The 20,035-nt window shown below is 37.2% G+C and overlaps 1 protein-coding gene across 1 annotated transcript in view; it reads right to left on the reverse strand.

Annotated features, from left to right (window-relative positions):
• ACSS3 (acyl-CoA synthetase short chain family member 3) overlaps window positions 1-20,035 on the reverse strand; it is a 207,750-nt gene that overhangs the window by 44,195 nt on the left and 143,520 nt on the right. The window contains exon 9 of the mRNA XM_037848430.1: window positions 17,492-17,595. Within this exon, the coding sequence (XP_037704358.1) occupies window positions 17,492-17,595 (104 nt within the window). The remainder of the gene's footprint in view (window positions 1-17,491; window positions 17,596-20,035) is intronic.

Genomic DNA, 20,035 nt, shown 5'->3' on the forward strand with positions numbered 1-20,035 from the left:
ATCAGAATGCACTCTATGATTCTTTTTTTGGTAAATAATATACATTGATCAACAATATAAATGTTGGCAAGACATACATTAAACTTTATTAGAAATTATTTCTCAATAGTAAGATAAAGGGAAAGTTATGACAAAGCATCAAAAGGCTATATCAAAAGAAAAACCAACAACGTACATCCACAACATTGAGATTTACCCCCACCATGGTGGGTTAAAGATGGCTGCAATTTCTTTCATGGTCTTTCTGGCAAGAGGTGAGTTTTATGTCTCTCTCCGTGAATTCTGGTAGCCTTCCTAACTTCTTCTACTAACAGAAAACAGTGGAAGCAATGTTGTGCCGGTTTCCAGGCTCAGGCCTTCAGAATCTTAGAACACTCTCTTGGGAAGTTCTTATCCACCTCTAAAATGGCCCATTCCCCTGAATCGGCCAAGTTAGAAAGGCCATGTGCAGGCACTCCAGTCAACAGTCCTAGCTGAGCCCAGCCCTCCAGCTCTCCCCAGGCACAAGAGTAAAGTCGTGCTGATCCCTCTGGATCAGCCCATTCACCACTGAATACTGTCTGAGCCCTGTCATCTCAGCCAACAGTCCAGGGAACACAAGAATCACCAGCAGATCTCTACACATATCCCTGATCCACAAACTCATGAAATGTTGTTGGTTTAAGTCATTAGGTTTGGGAGTAGTTTTTTGTTTTGTTTTTGTTTTTGTTTTTAATTACAATAGATACCTGCAGCACCTGTCATTAAAAATAATTTGAAACTTTTAAAAAAAGAATATTGATTCTCAGAAAGAATTGTGCATGCAATTACAAGAAAACACTTCCCTAGCCTGCAACTGAAATCATGTTCTTCTTCCTGTGTGAGTGAGAATCGTTTGAATTGACAGCACCAGACACAGTCCAGTTCCTGATATTCTGTGCTCTGGGAATGTTGGCTGACTAGTAAATACACACTTATACATGGTTTTAAGCTCTCATTCCCATTATTAAGATCAGAGCTCTTAAAAACTGAATAACAAAGTCACAGAATGTAATCATAAGATGATCCAGAGGACAGGAGAAATAGAGGACTCAGGAAAGAGAAAAACTGGATGCTACTGCTGAAATTCTGTTCCAATCTTTTCTTAGCTTGAGAATAACATTCAAAGGTTATTCATTCAATAAGTATTTACTGAATACATTCTACTCACTGAAAGGCATTTCTTTTTTTAGGGGAAGAGAGGGCTAAGAGTAGAAAAACATGCCAAGTGGAAATAGCAGCATGTGCAAGGTTTCAGAAATCAGAATATCAAGTGACTGCAAGAATATAACTTGGGGGTGGAGGGTGAACTAAGAGAGATGATAAGAGACAATGAGAAAGGTGACCAGAATCAGATCAGGAAGTGCATTTCATGCCACAAGAAGGAATTTGTATATTATTTCAGGAACAATGGGGAGACATGAATTTTAGCAGAGGTGATTTGTTCAGAATTTTGTTTTAAAAAAATCTCTTCAGTTGCAAAATGGAGCACTAAACTGACAGTCCTTATCCAGAGCAATAAATCCACTAGACATTGGATTGATGCAGATAAGGACAGTGGAAGATGAGACCAAATTGGAATTATACTTGGATAGAATCAAAAGATCTTGATGATTATTCAGATATGGGGAAAGAGCAGAAGGGTGAAGTCCAGGATAACCCCTAGGGTTTTGGCTTAGGAAATAAAGATAATACAGGAAGAAGAGTGGATGAGAAGGGTGGGGGGTGGAGTGGGAGGTTAAAGGGAAGAACAAGGTAAATTAATGGGAAAAACAAGGTAAATTCACAAGTCCAGCTCTGTAAATTCAAGTTCTTGAAGCATCTGGACAGCTGCCATTCTGCCCACAATGTGGTTCTAGAAACACCACATTTAAGCAATATGGATTTGGAAATTGGTGGCCTATGCTGAGAGCAGAAATCTTGAAAATAAATCAATTCAGCAGCCTAGTACTGCTGGGTCATATTAATCACAGCATCATGATGGGTACAGAGACAATTTGTAAAGAAACCATTCTCCTTGCCACCTCTGAATTTATACAGGCAGCTATACATAACCTGAATGGTGGTAAAAGAAAGAAAGAAAGCACAAACAGTGAGATGTACACCAGTGAAAGAAAATCAGTTTAATCTTTGCGTTCATGGGAAGGTCTGATTACAATTTAAAATACTTAATTCAAAGCAATCCAATGTTTTCTCCTGGAAGCAGATCATTAATTTGAGCTGTGAGACTGGTCTTATTCTCCTCCCATATCAGTACTCTGTCTCAAACAGTGGATGCCACATGGAAAAACCCATAAAAAGCCTGCAGTAAAATGCTGAATTAATGAAGGCATGAGATAAGACCTATGATGAGAGGACTTGGACAGCACAGAACAGAAGTCCTGGTTGTAATCTTAACTAGTCAGTTGACTCTGGGAAATTAACCCGTTTATGATTGCATTTTCTCATGTACAAATTGAGCTCTTGCATTCTAAATTTTCTTGAACCTGGGTTATTTATAGTCCAGGATGCTAAGAGATGGCCTGTAGGTACAGGAAGAGTTATTCACAGAAAGGAAGGAAAAAGGGAAACAATATTTATTTTGTGCTTACTATAGGTCAAGAACTATGTGGGGTTGTTTGCACATATTTCACTACATTTCAGGCTTTCTATAAACCTATGAGGCAATGTTATTATCCCCATTTTACACATGATGAAACACAACAGAAGATCAAGGACTTGCCCACGACTACAGAGTAAGTGGCTGAGACAGCATTTAAACCACAGCCTGTGGGACTCAGCACCACTTTTCACCATCCACATTGCTTTTATAAGAAGAGCTAACTTCTTGTTCTCCAAATTAGAACAGTTATCAAAAGAGCAACTGGAAACTATTTTGTGAGACCAATGGGCCCACAAGCAGAAGTTTACATGAAACAGAAGGAATAAAATTTCCAGACAGTAAGCTTTGTCAAGGGAATGTTTAGAAACTCCTTTTCTTGAGAAGCTCTATAAAAACATGATGTTTTTCAACTATCGAGTGTGGATTAACTGTGATCCTTACCAAGGGCAGGAGACTTGGATGATATTTCAAAGTCCAAACCAACTTTATATTCTTAATCGATGACTTAGTTTTAAAACTCTAGTCAAAGCATCATCACCAATAAAATAATGATCCTGAATATAGATTCTAAAAAGCAGTTATACATCTCATGACTACCTTCATTTATAGTAATCATAAATGAAAAAAAAAACTCATTCTTTCAACATCATAACTCTATAAAGATAAAGTTTGATTCTATGACTGCTATTTGGCTTGGGGAATTCATTTTCAGAGGGATTAACAATTTGTAAACAGTTACTTTCAAAAGGGAAACCCTCATTCAGCTTGTTTACATTGGACAAAAGATCATTCCAGCCACAAACCAAATTCATGAAGCTTACCTCTAAGCTCCTGCTTCTCAAATTATCATTAAAAATCACCTATTTTAAACTAGTGAAGACTGCTCTAAATTAGAAAAAAAAATACAGTTGCCAGGCAACAAAGATGACATCAGGACTTTTTTCTCTCTCTCACCAGATGGAAACTGTCACAGCATTGCTGGCTGCATCTTGCTGAGATGACACTGTGTCTACATAACTGTGTTTTTCCCCAATCACAACTTCTCTTGCTAATCTACCTAAAATATCTCTTCTATGAATGAAAAAGATTAATTTAGCTTTGCCCATTAAATCCAGAAAAACAAAAGTGCACAGATAGCAGTGATTCATTCATATTAATGAAAGGTCCTTTCCATTCTACTATTTGAAACTAGCATGGAGTAAGTATTGGAAATCCTGGTTCATGGGGTAATGGTAACACCAGCCCATTCCTGGTGTTTTGGTACTTTGAGTTCTGTATTGTGCATTTTAAGAGTCTGGTTCAATCATTGTCTTTGGAAATACGGGTCTACAATTTAATGAAACCCTACCAGCATACCCCAAATTTGATGTACACAGATATTATTAAGTAAATCACAAGTAGGGAATGAGAAAGACTTAAAAAAGCAAAACCTAGGAAGGCAGCATTTGATCATATATGGAAATATTGTACCCCAAAAGCTGCAGCCAGAGGAATGTTTGCTAGGAGTATCCAAACCATAGAAAGGTTTTTGAATAACTAAAGGTAAAGTCCTCAAGGTGAAATCACTTAGAAGGTACTTTTCTCACTGCCATGCCATCCATGGAAAGCCAATTAGGCCTTAGCCCTATGAAGCATTTTGTAGTAAAATACACAAAGATTTTGCACTGGGCACGAGCTAAGTATGTTTAAGTTGGACTAAAGTCACACATTTAGCACATAGGTATAAAATGTTAAAAAAAAAAAAAAAAAAGATAAGAATAACAAGTCACAAAGCTTCCACTTTTGAATTCCAGGGATGAAGACAATTCTCTATTATAGACTAAACTTGGAACTACAGACTGACACATTGAATTCTCGCTGCAGTAAGGATAGCAACACTCATACACAAAAATAGAATGTCTGAGAACTCAAGAGAAAGAAAGGAAGAGGATGATTTCTCAGAAAAAATGTGGCTAGACATTATCTTCCTATCAAATCCTCAGATCCTCACTAAACATTTCATAATAACTGAGACAGTACTGCAGTTATGTCAATACCATTTCCCACATGGATCTCTGCTTTGGACAACTGTTTTAAAACTATAATTAATTATTCTATTTTATAGTTTTGAGTCTTATAAGCAAAATTTATTGTTGTCTTAAAAAATATAGTGAGCTGGAGAACCTAAGATGGCAGCTAGCTGAGACAGGGCAAAAAAAAAAACACTTCCATAAAAAATATTAGATAAAAGCCAGAAAGTGACCCAGAACACCAGTTCCAGTGATGCACCAGCCAGACAAGTTCTGCTAAATCCACATGGACCATGCATTTGGTGAAACCAGGAGTCTGCGTTCTGAAATGAGTAAGTGAGCCAGCTGAAAGTCCGGTGGGGGCTCTGCGGTGAGGAGAAACAGTGGGTTGGCGTTTGGAGACGGACTAGTTCTTTTTTAAAAAAAAGCAAAAAACAAAACCGAGGAGCGGCTGCAGATATGGCAGTGAGAACCACACAGTGAAGCACAGCAGGAGCAGGCCTTGCGAATGCCTCAATATCTGGCATGGAAGATAGCCTTTCGTGCACCTGCTGCTAATTGTCTCAGAGTCAGGAGGGCAGAGGGGAGCCAAAAGCAGAAAGAAACCATGCCCCTTGCAGCCATCCTCCTGGTGGGCTGGGGACACTCCTGCCAAGGGCTGGAGCCACAGCCCAGAGCCACGCCAAGGGTTCCAGTGTGACGTGGAGTGTTTCCGCAACACACGCACATGCCACAATACTGGCCATGGAGAGCGGTCTTTAGGGCACCCACAGCTAATTGTCCCAGAGCTGGGAAGGTGGAGCTGTGTGAAAAGGGGGAAATTAACATGCACCATTCAGCCATCTCTACAGCAGGCTGGGAATGCCCCTGCACGGCCTGGTGGCCCAGGGCTTCCCTGGAAGGTCGGCAAGCACTTGTGATGTGGCACAGCCTTCCCTCAGCAGAGGTCCTGGAAGAGCACAGCTGGGAAGGTGGACCCGCACAGAAATCCCAGAGACCCTATGCCAGTACCAAGCACTTGTGGGTCAGTGACAGAGACAATCTGTGGCAAGACTGAAATGAAGGTTTATACTCTTGCAACAGCCTTAAATCTCCGGGAAAACCTGGTAGGTTTGATTATTAAAGCTGCCCTGCCTCCCTAACCACATGCTCCACATTCAGGGTGGACAGCACTAACAACACACTCAAACTTGGTGCACCAACTGAACCCCACAAGAATCAGATCCCTACACACCACAAAGACAACATTGGGGAGAACTGACTTGAGGGGAATAGGTGACTCTAGGATGCCATCTGCTGGTTAGTTAGAGAAAGTGTACGCCACCAAGCTGTAGATCTGAAAAATTGAGAGACTGGTGTCTGAATAATCCTTCATTTCCTAAAAGAACCCAATCAAGTAAAACAAATGCCAAGAGCCCAAAAACAACAGAAAAATTTAAAGCATATGATAAAACCAGATGATATGGAGAACCCAAACCCAAACACCCAAATCTAAAAATCAGAGGAGACACAGTACTTTGAACAATTAATCAAAGAACTAAAGACAAACAATGAGAGCAGGCACAGGATATAAAGGACATGAAGAAGACCCTAGAAGAGCATAAAGCAGAACTTGCAAGAGTAAATAAAAAAATAGATGATCTTATGGAAATAAAAGAAACTGTTGACCAAATTAAAAATATTCTGGATACTCATAGTACAAGACTAAAGGAAGGTGAACAATCATTCAGTGTCCTTGAGGACCACAGAATGGAAAATGAAAGAACAAAAGAAAGAATGCGGAAAAAAATAGAAAAAGTCGAAACGGATCTCAGGAATATGATAGATAAAATAAAACGTCCAAATTTAACACTCATTGGTGTCCCAGAAGGGGAAGAGAAGGGCAAAGGTCTAGAAAGAGTATTCAAAGAAATTGTTGGGGAAAACTTCCCATACCTTCTACACAACATAAATACACAAAGGATAAATGCCCAGCTAACTCCAAATAGAATAAATCCCAATAAACCCACTCCAAGACATATTCTGATCAGACTGTCAAATACTGGAGAGAAGGAGCAAGTTCTGAAAGCAGCAAGAGAAAAGCAATTCACCACATACAAAGGAAACAACATAAGACTAAGTAGTGACTACTCAGTGGCCACCATGGAGGCGAGAAGGCAGTGGCATGACATATTTAAAATTCTGAGAGAGAAAAATTTCCAACCAAGAATACTTTATCCAGCAAAACTCTCCTTCAAATTTGAGGGAGAGCTTAAATTTTTCACAGACAAACAAATGCTGAGAGATTTTGCTAATAAAAGACCTGCCCTACTTCAGATACTAAAGGGAGCCCTACCAACAGAGAAACAAAGAAAGGAGAGAGAGATACAGAGAAATTTAACAGACATATATGAACATTACATCCCAAATCACCAGGACACACATTCTTCTCTAGTGATCACAGATCTTTCTCCAGAGTGGACCATATGCTGGGACATAAGACAAGCCTCAATAAATTTTTAAAAATTGAATTTATTCAAAGCACATTCTCTAACCACAATGGAATACAAATAGAAGTCAATAACCATCAGAGATTTAGAAAATTCACAATCACCTGGAGGGTAAAAATGAGGGGGAGATGGAAACATTCCCAGATAATCAAAAGCTGAGGGACTTCATCACCAGTAGATCAGTCCTATAAAAAATGCTAAAGGGAATTGTGCAGGTTGAAAGGAAGGGACACGAAACAATTGACTGAAACCACATGAAGAAATAAAGATTTCCAGTAAAGATCACATGGTAAATATAAATACCAATACCACTGTATTTTTGATCTGTAACTCCACTATTTACTTCCTGCAGGATCTAAAATACATAAACTGTAATGATAAATCAGTGGTTTTGGACTCAATGTAAAATATGTAATTTTTGACAAGATCTACATAAATGTGGGGGAATGGAGGAGTACAGGAATATAGGTTATGTGTCCTATTGAAGTTAAGTTGGTATCAAAGAAAAACAAGATTGTTATAGATTTAAGATGTTAAATTTAAGCCCCATGGTAAACACAAAGAAAATATCAGAGAATATGACCATAGAGATGAAAAGTAGATTATGGGTTATGGGAAGTGGGGAAAGGGGCAATGGGGAGTTAAGAAATAAGTGTAGGGTTTCTGTTTGGGGTGAAGGGAAATTTCTAGTAATGTATGATGGGAAGGTGATGGCATTGCAACATTCTGAATATGATTAATCCCACTAATGGAATGCTAGGGAGGGGTTAGAATGGGAAGATTTAGGCTGTATGTATGTTTCCACAATTGAAAAAAAAAAAAAAAGACAATCTAAATAGATAATCACAATTAAATGCCAAGGATGATTCTGGATGGGATCTGAGGATGGAGGAGAGGAGGCTCAAAGGGACACAGTTGGGACATAAGAAAAAAAAAGGAAATACAGAATGTAAGCTTTGTATCAATGTTGAATTTCTTGAACTTCTCAGCTGCGCTTAAGGGGATTGCATAAAAGAATGCTCTTTTTCATGGGAAATGTATATGTGAATTATAGTGTTTGTTCAAGGATGTGTGCAGCTTGCTCTCATATGTTCAGAAGACAGAGCAATAGATGATGGATGATAGGGAGGGAGGAAAGGAGGGAGAGAAAGAAATAGCGGTGTGACAGGATGTTAAAGTTGGTGGATTGGGGTATTGGGGGAGGGGGTCTGGGTATGCTGGAGTTCTGTGTATGGGGTTTGTATTGTTTTTGCAACTGTTCCTATAACTTTGAATTTATTTCAAAATAAAACTAAATACATATATATATATTTATTATATATATATATATATATATATATACACACACACATACGTAGTGAGCTAAAAGATCTTCGGTAGAACTATGGATAAGGAATGAATTTTGTCAGCTTAACCACCTTTTGCAGTTAAAACTCTTGTTTCAGGCACCCATTCTCAGGATGTATATTCTACCAAACTGTGAAAAAAATAAGGATTATTTATGTTGAGTGAGCTTGAAGCATTTTAATAATATGATATTAGGATGCATATTCATTCCCTTAGGATCAATGATTTTGATTTAAGAACTGGCATGATTGAAGTTTGCTGGAGCCTTGGGGTCCACTTTAATAAAATCCAGAATTATCAGCTTCCTCCTCAAAGGAGGATTTAGGCTGTATATAGTATATAGTTACATCAGACCTGACAATTGCAATTAAAACTTCAGCAGTCCAGTCAAACAGGGAGAGAAATACTCTGAATATTTTAAGATATAAGAACTCAGCAAAGATAGTTCAAGGCAAATAAAGTAAGATCAATAACTACAGTGGTCACGAAGGTCTCAGTACCTCCAATGAGAACCATTTTGTCATTGAAATCTCTGCTTTCGGTTTTAAAAATTCTTTCAAAAAAATTAATTCCCACATTAAAGTGATGGAAACAAAAGAAGCAAAGAAACAAGCAACAAAATCACCAGTGCTGCTCAAGTTTGTGGCCATTACTTTTCGGTTACTTCATTATTGCCTGGGCATAAGGCCCTTGAAATACAATATATACTCTACATCTTCTTATAGGAATCACACAGATAGTGTCCTGCCAAAAGATGAAAAAACTCATGAATTCTGCTGAACCAAATTCCTCACAAAACTGTCTCTTATAAAAGCAAATGTGGAACCTGAGTAATCTGTCTCATCCAGAGAGAAAGCAACAGCTGTAAGTGTGGTAGAATGGAGGGCATTTGGGAAAATATAAGAAAGTAAGAAAACTGTGCATGAACGTCAATGGGAAGAATGGGTTATACATGCAGAATTATAGGCACTATTCTAGTTTTGTAGTCACTGTCCTTTAATTAACTGACTGGGTGTGAATGTAAAAGTAAAGTGTTTCTATCTATAATTAAATAACATTAAAAATTGAAACACCAAGCTCCTCTATTAACAATAATTTCTAATCCATTGCCATATCTTTTAGCAGATAGAAAGGAAAGGAAACATAGAAGGAAAAAGGGGAAGGAGAGGGAAAACTTGAAAAGGAATAAGGTCAACTAAGTTTGGGGTTTTAACAGTCTCTAGAATTAAGAAATATTTTTTGGTACTATGTCATTTATTCTTAAGGAAAAAACACCCTTTAGAGAACTCTTAAATCAGAAAAAAAAAAAAAAAAATTTCCTGCAAAGAATACCATGCACTGCACTGACGATACTTTCCTTCTAAAATTATGACACCTGACTCATTTCTGGAAAATTACTTCGTAATACTAAACATGATACATAATAATACAGTCTTTCATCTGGGGATTACACAATTGAAGATACAAAGTTCTGCTGTTTATTTTTTGCACATGAATAACCATATTTAATGAAACAGTTTTCTCTTAATTTTCCCCCTTTAAATTTCTCTATTTCCATGTAAAAAAGAAAATGAAAAATTCACTCAGTATTCTAGATCTTTTCAAGCATCTTACAATAAGTTATCATTAAGTTAAAGCATCGGTGTGAATAAGAACAATCTGATATTTATCCAGATTTATGAATCAAATAGATACAATCCTCCTCTCTAAACTTAGAACAATTTAAACCAATTTCTATCATGAGAATATTAAAGGCTTACACTGCTACAATCCCAAACCAGGCATTAATGCTTCACTTGCTCTAAACAGTAAAAACTCTTTGTTAAAATTCCTCTATGAAGAAGGTGCTGACCTGTTCTTAGCTTTTCCACAGATCAGTTCTCAATTTAGATTGTTTGATATTAGAGTGTTGATACTAATGGACAAAAGAGAATGTTAGTAACTAGAAATGCATTGTTGCTACTACAAATTGCACATTAGTAACAAAACCAACATACTAATATACATGAATTGAATGCATAGTAAAAAAAGCAACATCATAATATACATGAATTGACTGCAGAGGGCTTTCTTATAGCCCAAGTCACTGGAAGTAATCAATTTTTATTCATACAGTTACTTAACATGTCCCTACTAAATCCAAATTATACATCACAGTTTCTAAACAGCTCATTTGTACACATATATTAGTGAATTAGAGAGCATATTCATAAATTATACTTTGATGGAAGGCTCATAAAAGTGCACAATTGTAAAAAATTCAATTTCTAAGTCAGTAACAATAAAGAAGGACCTTTTAGAAAACTTAAAATTTGAAATAAAGTTTTCCTTTGGTCAAAACTGAACATTCCAGAGGGGAGAAGCTAAGAGGGCAGCATAGAGAGGAGTGAAACTTAGTCCCCTGGAAAAACTGATAAACAATCAGGAACAACTAGTAAATAATTTGGAATAACTGCTGGGGAACATCTGTGACTGTCCACACATCATACACCAACCTGGATTGGGAGGAATACCTGAGATTGCAGCATAAAATCTGTAAGTAAAAACTGAGGAACCACGCTGAGAACCCACTCCCCCCACAGCAAGCTGAGCTACAAAACCTCGCTGTAGTAGAAAGCAGCACTCTCTGAGCAAGCGAATATAGTTCAGCCCAACTCCAACTGGGGATTTAATTAACAAATGTGGACTGCTGAATATAAGCTACAAACTTCTAACAAGCAGACAGAGGCTTTTAGTTAACAACTGGCCTTAGAGAACCAGAACACTCTGCTGTCCTGGGAGGGGGAGCCCAGAAGACAAGGTGTTACCTCTGGCCAAATGAATCTGGGGGGCCATGGACTGCCTCTGGAAGGAGGCTTTCTGTCCCTTTTTCTCTCTCTCAACCTGAAGGGCTCAGTGGAGAGAACCTCAACCATTTTCAGTTTGCAGTGCTCTGACCCAGACAGGGGTGGAGATAACAGAGCCAGAGAGACAAGGAAGCTATTCAAATGCAGAAGATAACTCCCTAGGGGGTGTATCTTCCCTAAGTGGAAGGAGGAGGGGCCCAGCTTTACTGCCAGTCTTCCTTCAGAATCAGACCCTAGAGCCTGGGGGAAAACAGCCAAAACAGAAACTAAAGGGGCCACACCTCCTTACACCAGTTGGGAGCAACAGGCTGAGCAGGCGCCACCTGCTGGAAAGGTTAGGAAAAGCACAGTGGCTACAGGCCACACAGGAAAGTCTGTCAATCTTCTAAGACACGGCCTCAGGAAAATCTGATACTGAATATTGTCCCCTTCAGAGACCTGAGACAGTTCTAGTCTGGGAAAATCTGATTGGGGTAACCAAGGAAAAAAGATGTCTAGACAACAGAAAACTACGATCTACAATTGGAAAAACAAAGATATGGCCCAAAGGAGCAAACTTACACCTCAATCAAGATACAGTTGAGATATTCTTTCACTTTAATGAAACAATCTATGAAAGACTTTCAAAGAAATATGCTAAATCAAATAAAAAACCAAATCAACGAGTTCAGGGAAGATATGGCAAAAGAGATGAAGGCGATAAAGAAAACACTGGGTGAATATAAGATAGAAATAGAAAGTTTGAAAAAACAACTGGAAGAATTTATGGAATTGAAAGGCACAACATAAGAGATGAAAAGCAAAGTGGAGACATACAACACAGCAGATCTCAAGAGGCAGAATTAAACACTCAGGAACTGGAGAACAAGATGCCTGAAATCACATACACAAAAGAACAGATAGGAAAAAGAATGGAAAAATATGAGCAATGTCTCAGGGAATTGAATGACATGAAGTGCATGAATGTTGTCCATGTCATGGGTGTCCCAGAAGGAGAAGAGAAGGGAAAAGAGGCAGAAGCAATAATAGAGGAAATTATCAATGAAAATTTCCCATCTCTTATGAAAGACAAAATTACAGATCCAGAAGTGCAGTGTACCCCAAACAGAATAGCTCTGAATAGACCTATGCCAAGACACTTAATAATCAGATTATCAAATGTCAGAGACAAAGAGAGAACCCTGAAAGCAGCAAGGGAAAAACAATCCATCACAAACAAATGAAGCTTGCTAAGACTATGTGCAGATTTCTCAGTAGAAATCATGGAGGCAAGAAGGAAGTGGGGTGATATATTTAAGATACTGAAAGAGAAAAACCGCCAACCAAGAATCCTATATCTGGCAAGACTGTCCTTCAAATATGAGGGAGGGTTTAAAATATTCCCTGACAAACAAACGATGAGAGAGTTTGTGAACAAGATACCTGTGCTACAAGAAATACTAAAGGGAGCACTACAGACAGACAGGAAAAGACATGAGTGAGATGTTTGGAACATGACTGTGAGTGACGGTAGCACAGCAATGCAAGTACACTGAACAAAGATGACTGTGAGTATGGTGGAAAGAGGAAGGTTAGGAGCATGTGAGACACCAGAAGGAAAGAGGAAAGATAAAGACTGGGGCTGTATAACTCAGTGAAACCTAGAGTGATCAACAGTTGTGATAAAATGTACAAATATGTTTTTACGTGAGGGAGAATAAATGAATGTCAACCTTGCAAGGTGTTAAAAATAGACTGGGATTGGGGGGAAAATGCAATCAATGCAAACTAGAGACTATAGTTAACAGAAACATTGTATTATGCTTCCTTTAATGCAACAAAGGCAAAGGCAATATACCAAAGCTGAATGCCTGTAAGATGGGACACAGGGAGGGGTATGGGACTCAGCATTGGTGATATTGTCTGACTCTTTTATTCCACTTGAGTTTAATTCTATCTTTCCTTTTGTTGCTTTTCAGCTGTCGTGTTTTGTTTTGTTTTTTTCTTTCTTTTTCTTTTTCTTTTGTCTCTCTGCCTTCTTTGACTCTTCCTCCTTCTTTGGGGAAGAATTGGAGATGTCCTTATATAGATAGTGGTGATGGTGGTGAATACATAAATATGTGACTATACAGGGAACCATCGACTGTTTACTTAGGATAGGAAGTATGGTGGGTGAACAAAGCTGTCTTAAGAACAAAAAATGGGTTGATGAAGAAACCTTGATGGCACTGCATTGAGTGAAATAAGTCAGACATATAAGGACAAATATTGCATGGTCTCGCTGTATGAACTAATTATAACATGTAAACTCATAGACATGAAATATAAATTACCAGGATATAGAACGAAGTTGAAGAATGGGGAGCATTGCTTATTATGAACAGAATGTTCAACTAGGTTGAACTTAAGTGCTTGGAAATGGACAGAGGTGATGGTAGCATGATATTGTGAGAATATCTAACAGTGCTGAATGGTATATGAATGTGGTGGAAAGGGGAAGCTCACAGTCACATATGTCACCAGAAGGAAAGTTGGAGGTTAAAAGATGGGAATGTATAAAACATTGAACTTGTGGTGGACAATCTCCATGATTAACTGTACAAATATTAGAAATCTCTTTCATGAACTAGAACAAACGTATGACACTATAACTAGAAGTTAATAATAGAGGAGTATATAGGGAAAAATATACCTATTACAAACTATGTACAAAATAGTTAGTATTTTAACATTCTTTCATCAACAGTAACAAATGTACTATACCAATTCTATGAGTCAATAATGGAGGACGGGTGGCTAGCTGTATGGGAGAATTAGAGTTGTCTTTTTTTGTCTTTATTTCATTTCTGGAGTTATGAAAATGTTCTAAAAATCAAAAAAAAAATTAATTGTGGTGATGGATGCACAGCTGTATGATGGTACCACAGGCAACTGATTGTGCAATTTGGATCTTTGGATAATTGTATGGTATGTGAACCATCTCAATAAAACAAATCCAAAACAAATCCAAAACTGAATGTTCTGTCAAATAGAATCAGATTTTTACTGGCATAACTGTTGTGGAAGTATTTGATATGTAAAACGTTAAGAAATTCATGGGTATGTTAGGAATATCAGATTTTTCTTTATCTAAGAAGTTCATAATAACCCCTAAAAGTACTTACCTTTCCCCCTGGTGATTTAACACTGATTTCATATAACCTTAAGTAAGGTGAGTGATGCCAAATGCTAAACTTTGATACTGCTTTCCAATTACTTAATGCAGCATACAACTTTGAAAGTGCTGAATTGATTTCTTCCATGCAAATTCTAAAGATTCTAACTAAATTTTGTGCTGTAGCTGGCATCTGCATCACCTAGGATGTTTCTTATATAAAGCACATATCTATCATCTATCTATCTACTTACCTATTATCATTATCTATCCATCCATCCATCTTTCTACTACCTACATATTTCTATGTATGTATCTGTATTCTTTAATTAGAATAACAAATACCGCAAAATTGAAGGGGGGAGGGGTGGAAGAATCCATCATGTTATTAGTATAAATCCACTGTTTTCCACTGTAATGAGCAGCTATTCAAATCTGATTAAAGTGACAGTACACCGACATAATGCGGCTATTAATTCTCTCTGAACAACACATTAAAGAAAAATTGCAAATTCGCATGAAACTCAGTACCCATCAGGGACCTCATATGCTTGACAGGCTTCAGTGAGCTTTTTGGTAAGCCTGAATGCACTAACTACCTTCATCTGTACAGGCTATTACGTGCAAAGATATCTATCAGAAAAAGTAAAAGAATGATACTTTTATTTATGAATATGTTTGTACCTTTCCATAACCTTTGGTGTCAATACCTTTATAGGGAAAAAGCAAAACTTTTTTTGCAGGCATTGTGTAAGGTAACTTGTGTGTTGGAAGCAATCCTTTCATTTGACCAGGTAAAGAAAATCACCTTAAAAAAGGACAAATATATTTTTCTTTTCATCCCCAGGAAAATAACTGTTAAAATTTTCCTGACTAATAGAGGTTACATAGACTATAAAAGCATTCTTCCTTACAGGGGCAATGATTCTTGGTTGTTTTTATGTATATCTACATGTAGTATTGCTCTTCCCTAACATTCACAGTCTTATGTGCTTTTTACTTCCTAAATTGTTATAAATCTGAATTTAAGTAGATAAGAAATTTTTCCCTGTGCAAATCAAACTAGAGAAAAAAGAAACCCTCTCTCTGATTTTCATCTTATTGAAGAAACGTGACTTCTGTTCTGATCATTCATTTTATTTCATATCACAAAGGAAATAGGAAAAGGACAAAACAAAATGTCCTTTTTAATAAATAGGAAACCCATGTTTGGAAAACAAATTTTCATTTTAAGTGATTAGGACATAAACTTTTAAACAAAACAAAAACCTTTCTGCATTTTCTTTTGAAGGATGACTTAGTATGCATGTAAGAATGTAAAGATCACCTAGAATTTGTTTTATTTTTCATTGAGTCTAAGGATTTTGTTGGATTTTACATTTTGAGCTAGTTAAAAGTAGCTCTGAAGCTACATAGCCTTGTAGCCTCCACAATGGACATATTTCAGTAGAATTCCACTTAGTTCACTGAATTAGATCAACTCTTCTGTATTTGGGTTCTCATTTATTTCATCTTCTGGGCATCTGGTACAGCGTATCAAATTCAGATTAAAAAATTAATGTTTCTTTGTAAAAATGAGGCCTGATTTTTAAAATGATTATAAACTCGAAGATGAAGGAAGTGGAAAAACTAAATTTAATTTTTGATCTTTTGGAACTTTTTGTTCTGAGAAATTACATTTTTTATATTCTCTTTGGGAAAAACTATTTTCTATCTCTTTTAAAAAGCATCTTGAAAAGCATCTTCTCTAATAACTCATAGTTACAATGCTTTGACCCTCCAGATCCAGCTTCTGATGCAAGTCTTGACAGGCTAAATAGATCTACCAGGACCAAGGAGACTGCGGGCAAACCATTAAATTTCCAATTTAATGTGGAAAAACAACAAAAAAGTAAAAGATAAGGGATATTTAATAAAAAGAGAAAAGAAAGCTAAGATGGTAAATACACATTAAAACATAATTAGATCATAATACAACTATATATGTGTGTGTATATATATATATGCACACCTTTGGATATACATATATATATGTATAGGTGTGTATGTATATACACACAAATATAAAATTAACAATTCAGATAAATTTTGTTAGCACACATCTCTTCATATGTGCTATAGATATTTTGAAAAGAATCAAAGGTCATTATAGGATTCTGTAGTCATTATATGATGGGTCATTATAGGATTTTGCAGAGGTGAAATGATATGACGTGAGACTTGGCAGTATATAGACTGCACAAAGATATACCAAAATCAGCATGTGACAAATAGCCTGAAACCAGGCCCAGTACAGATTATATATGGTGCTGAATTAAATTCTCAATATATTCAGTGATTTTTTTTTGAAACTCTTTTATGTGCTAAGGATTGTATTAGGTTCTCATGATAGGGTAGTGAACAAAAGAGAAAAATCCCATGCCCACTAGTGGGAAGGAGACATATATGATAAGTGCTTTGGAGAAAAATAAATTCCTTCGCCTTGAGTGTAAGAGATCTGGCTTTATAGAACACAAGAAGGGAGCCAAAGTACCACAGGAAACTGTATGAGAGAAACAGTGCTTTAAAAATATTCTGGGAGCAGTGTGCAGAGTAGACAGGAATGCAGGGAGAACAGAGATGAGAAGTGAGAATATTTTAAATCAGGGAAGATGATTATGTGGCTGCCACAGCTTAAAAAAAAAAAAAAAAAACAGTGGGAGAGCTGAAGGTAGGATCAATTCAACAGACATGTCACATGTCAAAGGAAAAAATCAGAGATTTAGTGACTTACTGGATATAGGAAACAAAGAAGAGGAGACATAAGAGAGATCTTCAGTGCTTTTAACCTAGAGACTAAGAGAACAGCAGCTTCAATTCCACTTATGAAGATTCTATTAACAGGACACTCAGAGAACTGCTTATTTCTACTGAAACCAGAATCAAGAATTTGGCAATATCCACAGCCTGTTTTGTGCCTGATGGTCACAGCTCAGGATTTCCTCTGATCCTTGTAATATTTTTTATCATCTCTGCAACATTTATGCACATGCTTGAAAAATTCTCACCAGTTTGCCACCAGTGGTCTAGGACAGGTACTCTGAAGACCTTTTTAGACCATTCCAGGGTCTCCACATCGCATCGCTCTCCAGCCACAAATAAGGTCTTGAACCTGAATATAAGAGGGAGAGTGAATTAAAGTTATTTCCTGAAAATAAATCTAAATTACTTCATCTATATTTTCTAAACATTGCAGAATCTAACCATGTTAACTATATCAGAGGATAACAACCATATTACTGGTATATCATCTTGTAGATTCACCATTTTACATCACTTTTTTTTTTTACCCAAAGTGTACCCAAATGTACATCATCGGAATGAGGTGCTTTAAAAGTAGAATTCACAGCTACAATTTCTCAGTTTTGAGAATACCAATTGAGTTGATCTTTGTAATATATCTGTCACATTACTCTTCTAAAAATCAATATGAAAAATTTTCTCCCTTGACATTATCCCTGCTGATTTTAGCTCTGAGGTGATTGCTATACTCTACTTAAGGCTATATAAAAATATACACTCATGTCTGTCAGCTAAAGCAAAAAAATGCTCAGTTACATGACACACTTGTTTCTTCTCCTGAGTTCCTCTAGCAAGGGTGACTCTGATTTAAAGCATATAGTTCCTGTATTCAAAGGCTATATGTAAGAACAACAAACAAATAATAATAATAATAAACAAATGTGATATATGGTAGTTCAGGCCAAAAGACTCTTCTCAAAAGGAATACAAAGTTACTAAGAGAAGAGGTTTAGCATCTTTGGCAGGGAGCAGCATGCTACAAGATGAAAGGAGGAAAACAGAAAAATAGAATTGACAATACTGGTGGTTCATTGAGAGAATGGCTATTTTTCCTCCATTCTCAATGTTCCCGTGACCTGTTTGTCAAGAAATGGGTGTGTGTATGCCAAGGCAATTGACTATAATCAAAGCAAAAAACAAACAAACAAAATCCTGTCTAACCCATCCTAAATTCTGTGATTTAGCCATACAAAAAGGCTTACCATTGCCTTAATTAACCAAATAATTACAAAAAGATTCATGGACATTCAAAGATTCCCACCCTCATGCTCCAACAGCATTCAGTTCCTGTCTTTGTTAATACACATGTATTTCATTCTAATATTACTTGTTTCTTGTCTATTCCCCATGGTGGATTATAAGCTCATTAGGAGCACTCATCTTTATGATCTAGATACCAATGGAAATCCCTGGGATTTTTAGGTACTTAAAAGTTTCCAGATTCTCAGAAAGATAAAGTACAGAGGTGGGGATCTGGGAGAACCTATGCCAGTTTGACTCATTCTTGAAGTAAAAGATAGGACTTGTTATCTTCCAAGAATGTGGAAACAGAGAAAGGAACAGTGACTTGAGGAGGAAAAGCTGTGGAATGGCTATTTTTTTAAAATATTAAATACATGATATAAAATTGAAAGGATTGAAAGCAGCCCCTTAGGCCTCCATGGTCTTAGTAGCCGAGGAGGATAAGCAGAGTTAGCCTGGGCTGGGAGTACAGAAGAGGGATGGGAAACCAATGCTGAAAGGATTGACTAGGGAATCCATTCTGGGCAAGAGGGGTAGGGAGTCAAAGTAGGAATAACTAGAATGGAAGAAAAATAGCAGGAAAGATAGTGGGGTAAGAGAAAAGAAATCAAAGAACAGAAAAAAAAATTTTTTTTTTTTTTTTTAGTAATAGTAAAAGAACTATAGATTCAAAGACTACAGTATGGTTCTGAGAGGCAGCAATTTCAAAATTAGAGATCTTGAAAATATGTCTGTTCTAAGGGATGACTGTGTTTAAGGTGCCTGAGAAAACCTAACAATGAAAGAAACTGGGGTAAATAAGAGTAAATTGATAGAAGGATTATCTTCAAGTTATTAAAAATCACCCAAGGGTGGTGGCAGTCCAGACTAAAATGGAAGTCCATGAATTGTAGGCTAAAGCTGAAGAGAGCTCTGGGAGAGCGTTCCAGTTTGCTAATGCTGCCATTATGCAAAATACCAGAAATGGATTGGCTTTTATAAAGGGAGATTATTTGGTTACACAGTTACAGTCTGAAGGCCATGAAAATGTCCAAATTAAGGCATCAACATGCGTATACCTTCACCGAAGGAAGGCCAGTGGCATCCGGAAAAACTGTTAGCTGGGAAGCACATGGCTGGCATCTGCTATTCCCAGGTTTTCTAGTTTGCTAATGCTTCCAGAATGCAAAACACCAGAAATGAATTGGCTTTTATAAAGGGGGTTTATTTGGTTACACAGTTACAGTCTTAAGGACATAAAATGTTGAAGGTAATGCATCATCAGGTACCTTCACTGGAGAATAGCCACGGTGTCGAGAAAACCTCTGTTAGCTGGGAAGGCATGTGGCTGGTGTCTGCTCCAAGTTCTGGTTTCAAAACGGCTTTCTCCCAGGATGTTCCTCTCTAGGCTGCAGCTCCTCTTCAAAACGTCACTCTCAGTTGCTCTTGGTGTGTTTGTCCTCTCTTAGCTTCTCCAGAGCAAGAGCCTACTTTCAAAGGCCATCTTCAAACTCTCTCTTGTCTGCAAC

This window comes from Choloepus didactylus, chromosome 8 (assembly GCF_015220235.1).
Source record: "Choloepus didactylus isolate mChoDid1 chromosome 8, mChoDid1.pri, whole genome shotgun sequence".
Classification (NCBI taxonomy): Eukaryota; Metazoa; Chordata; class Mammalia; order Pilosa; family Megalonychidae; genus Choloepus; species Choloepus didactylus.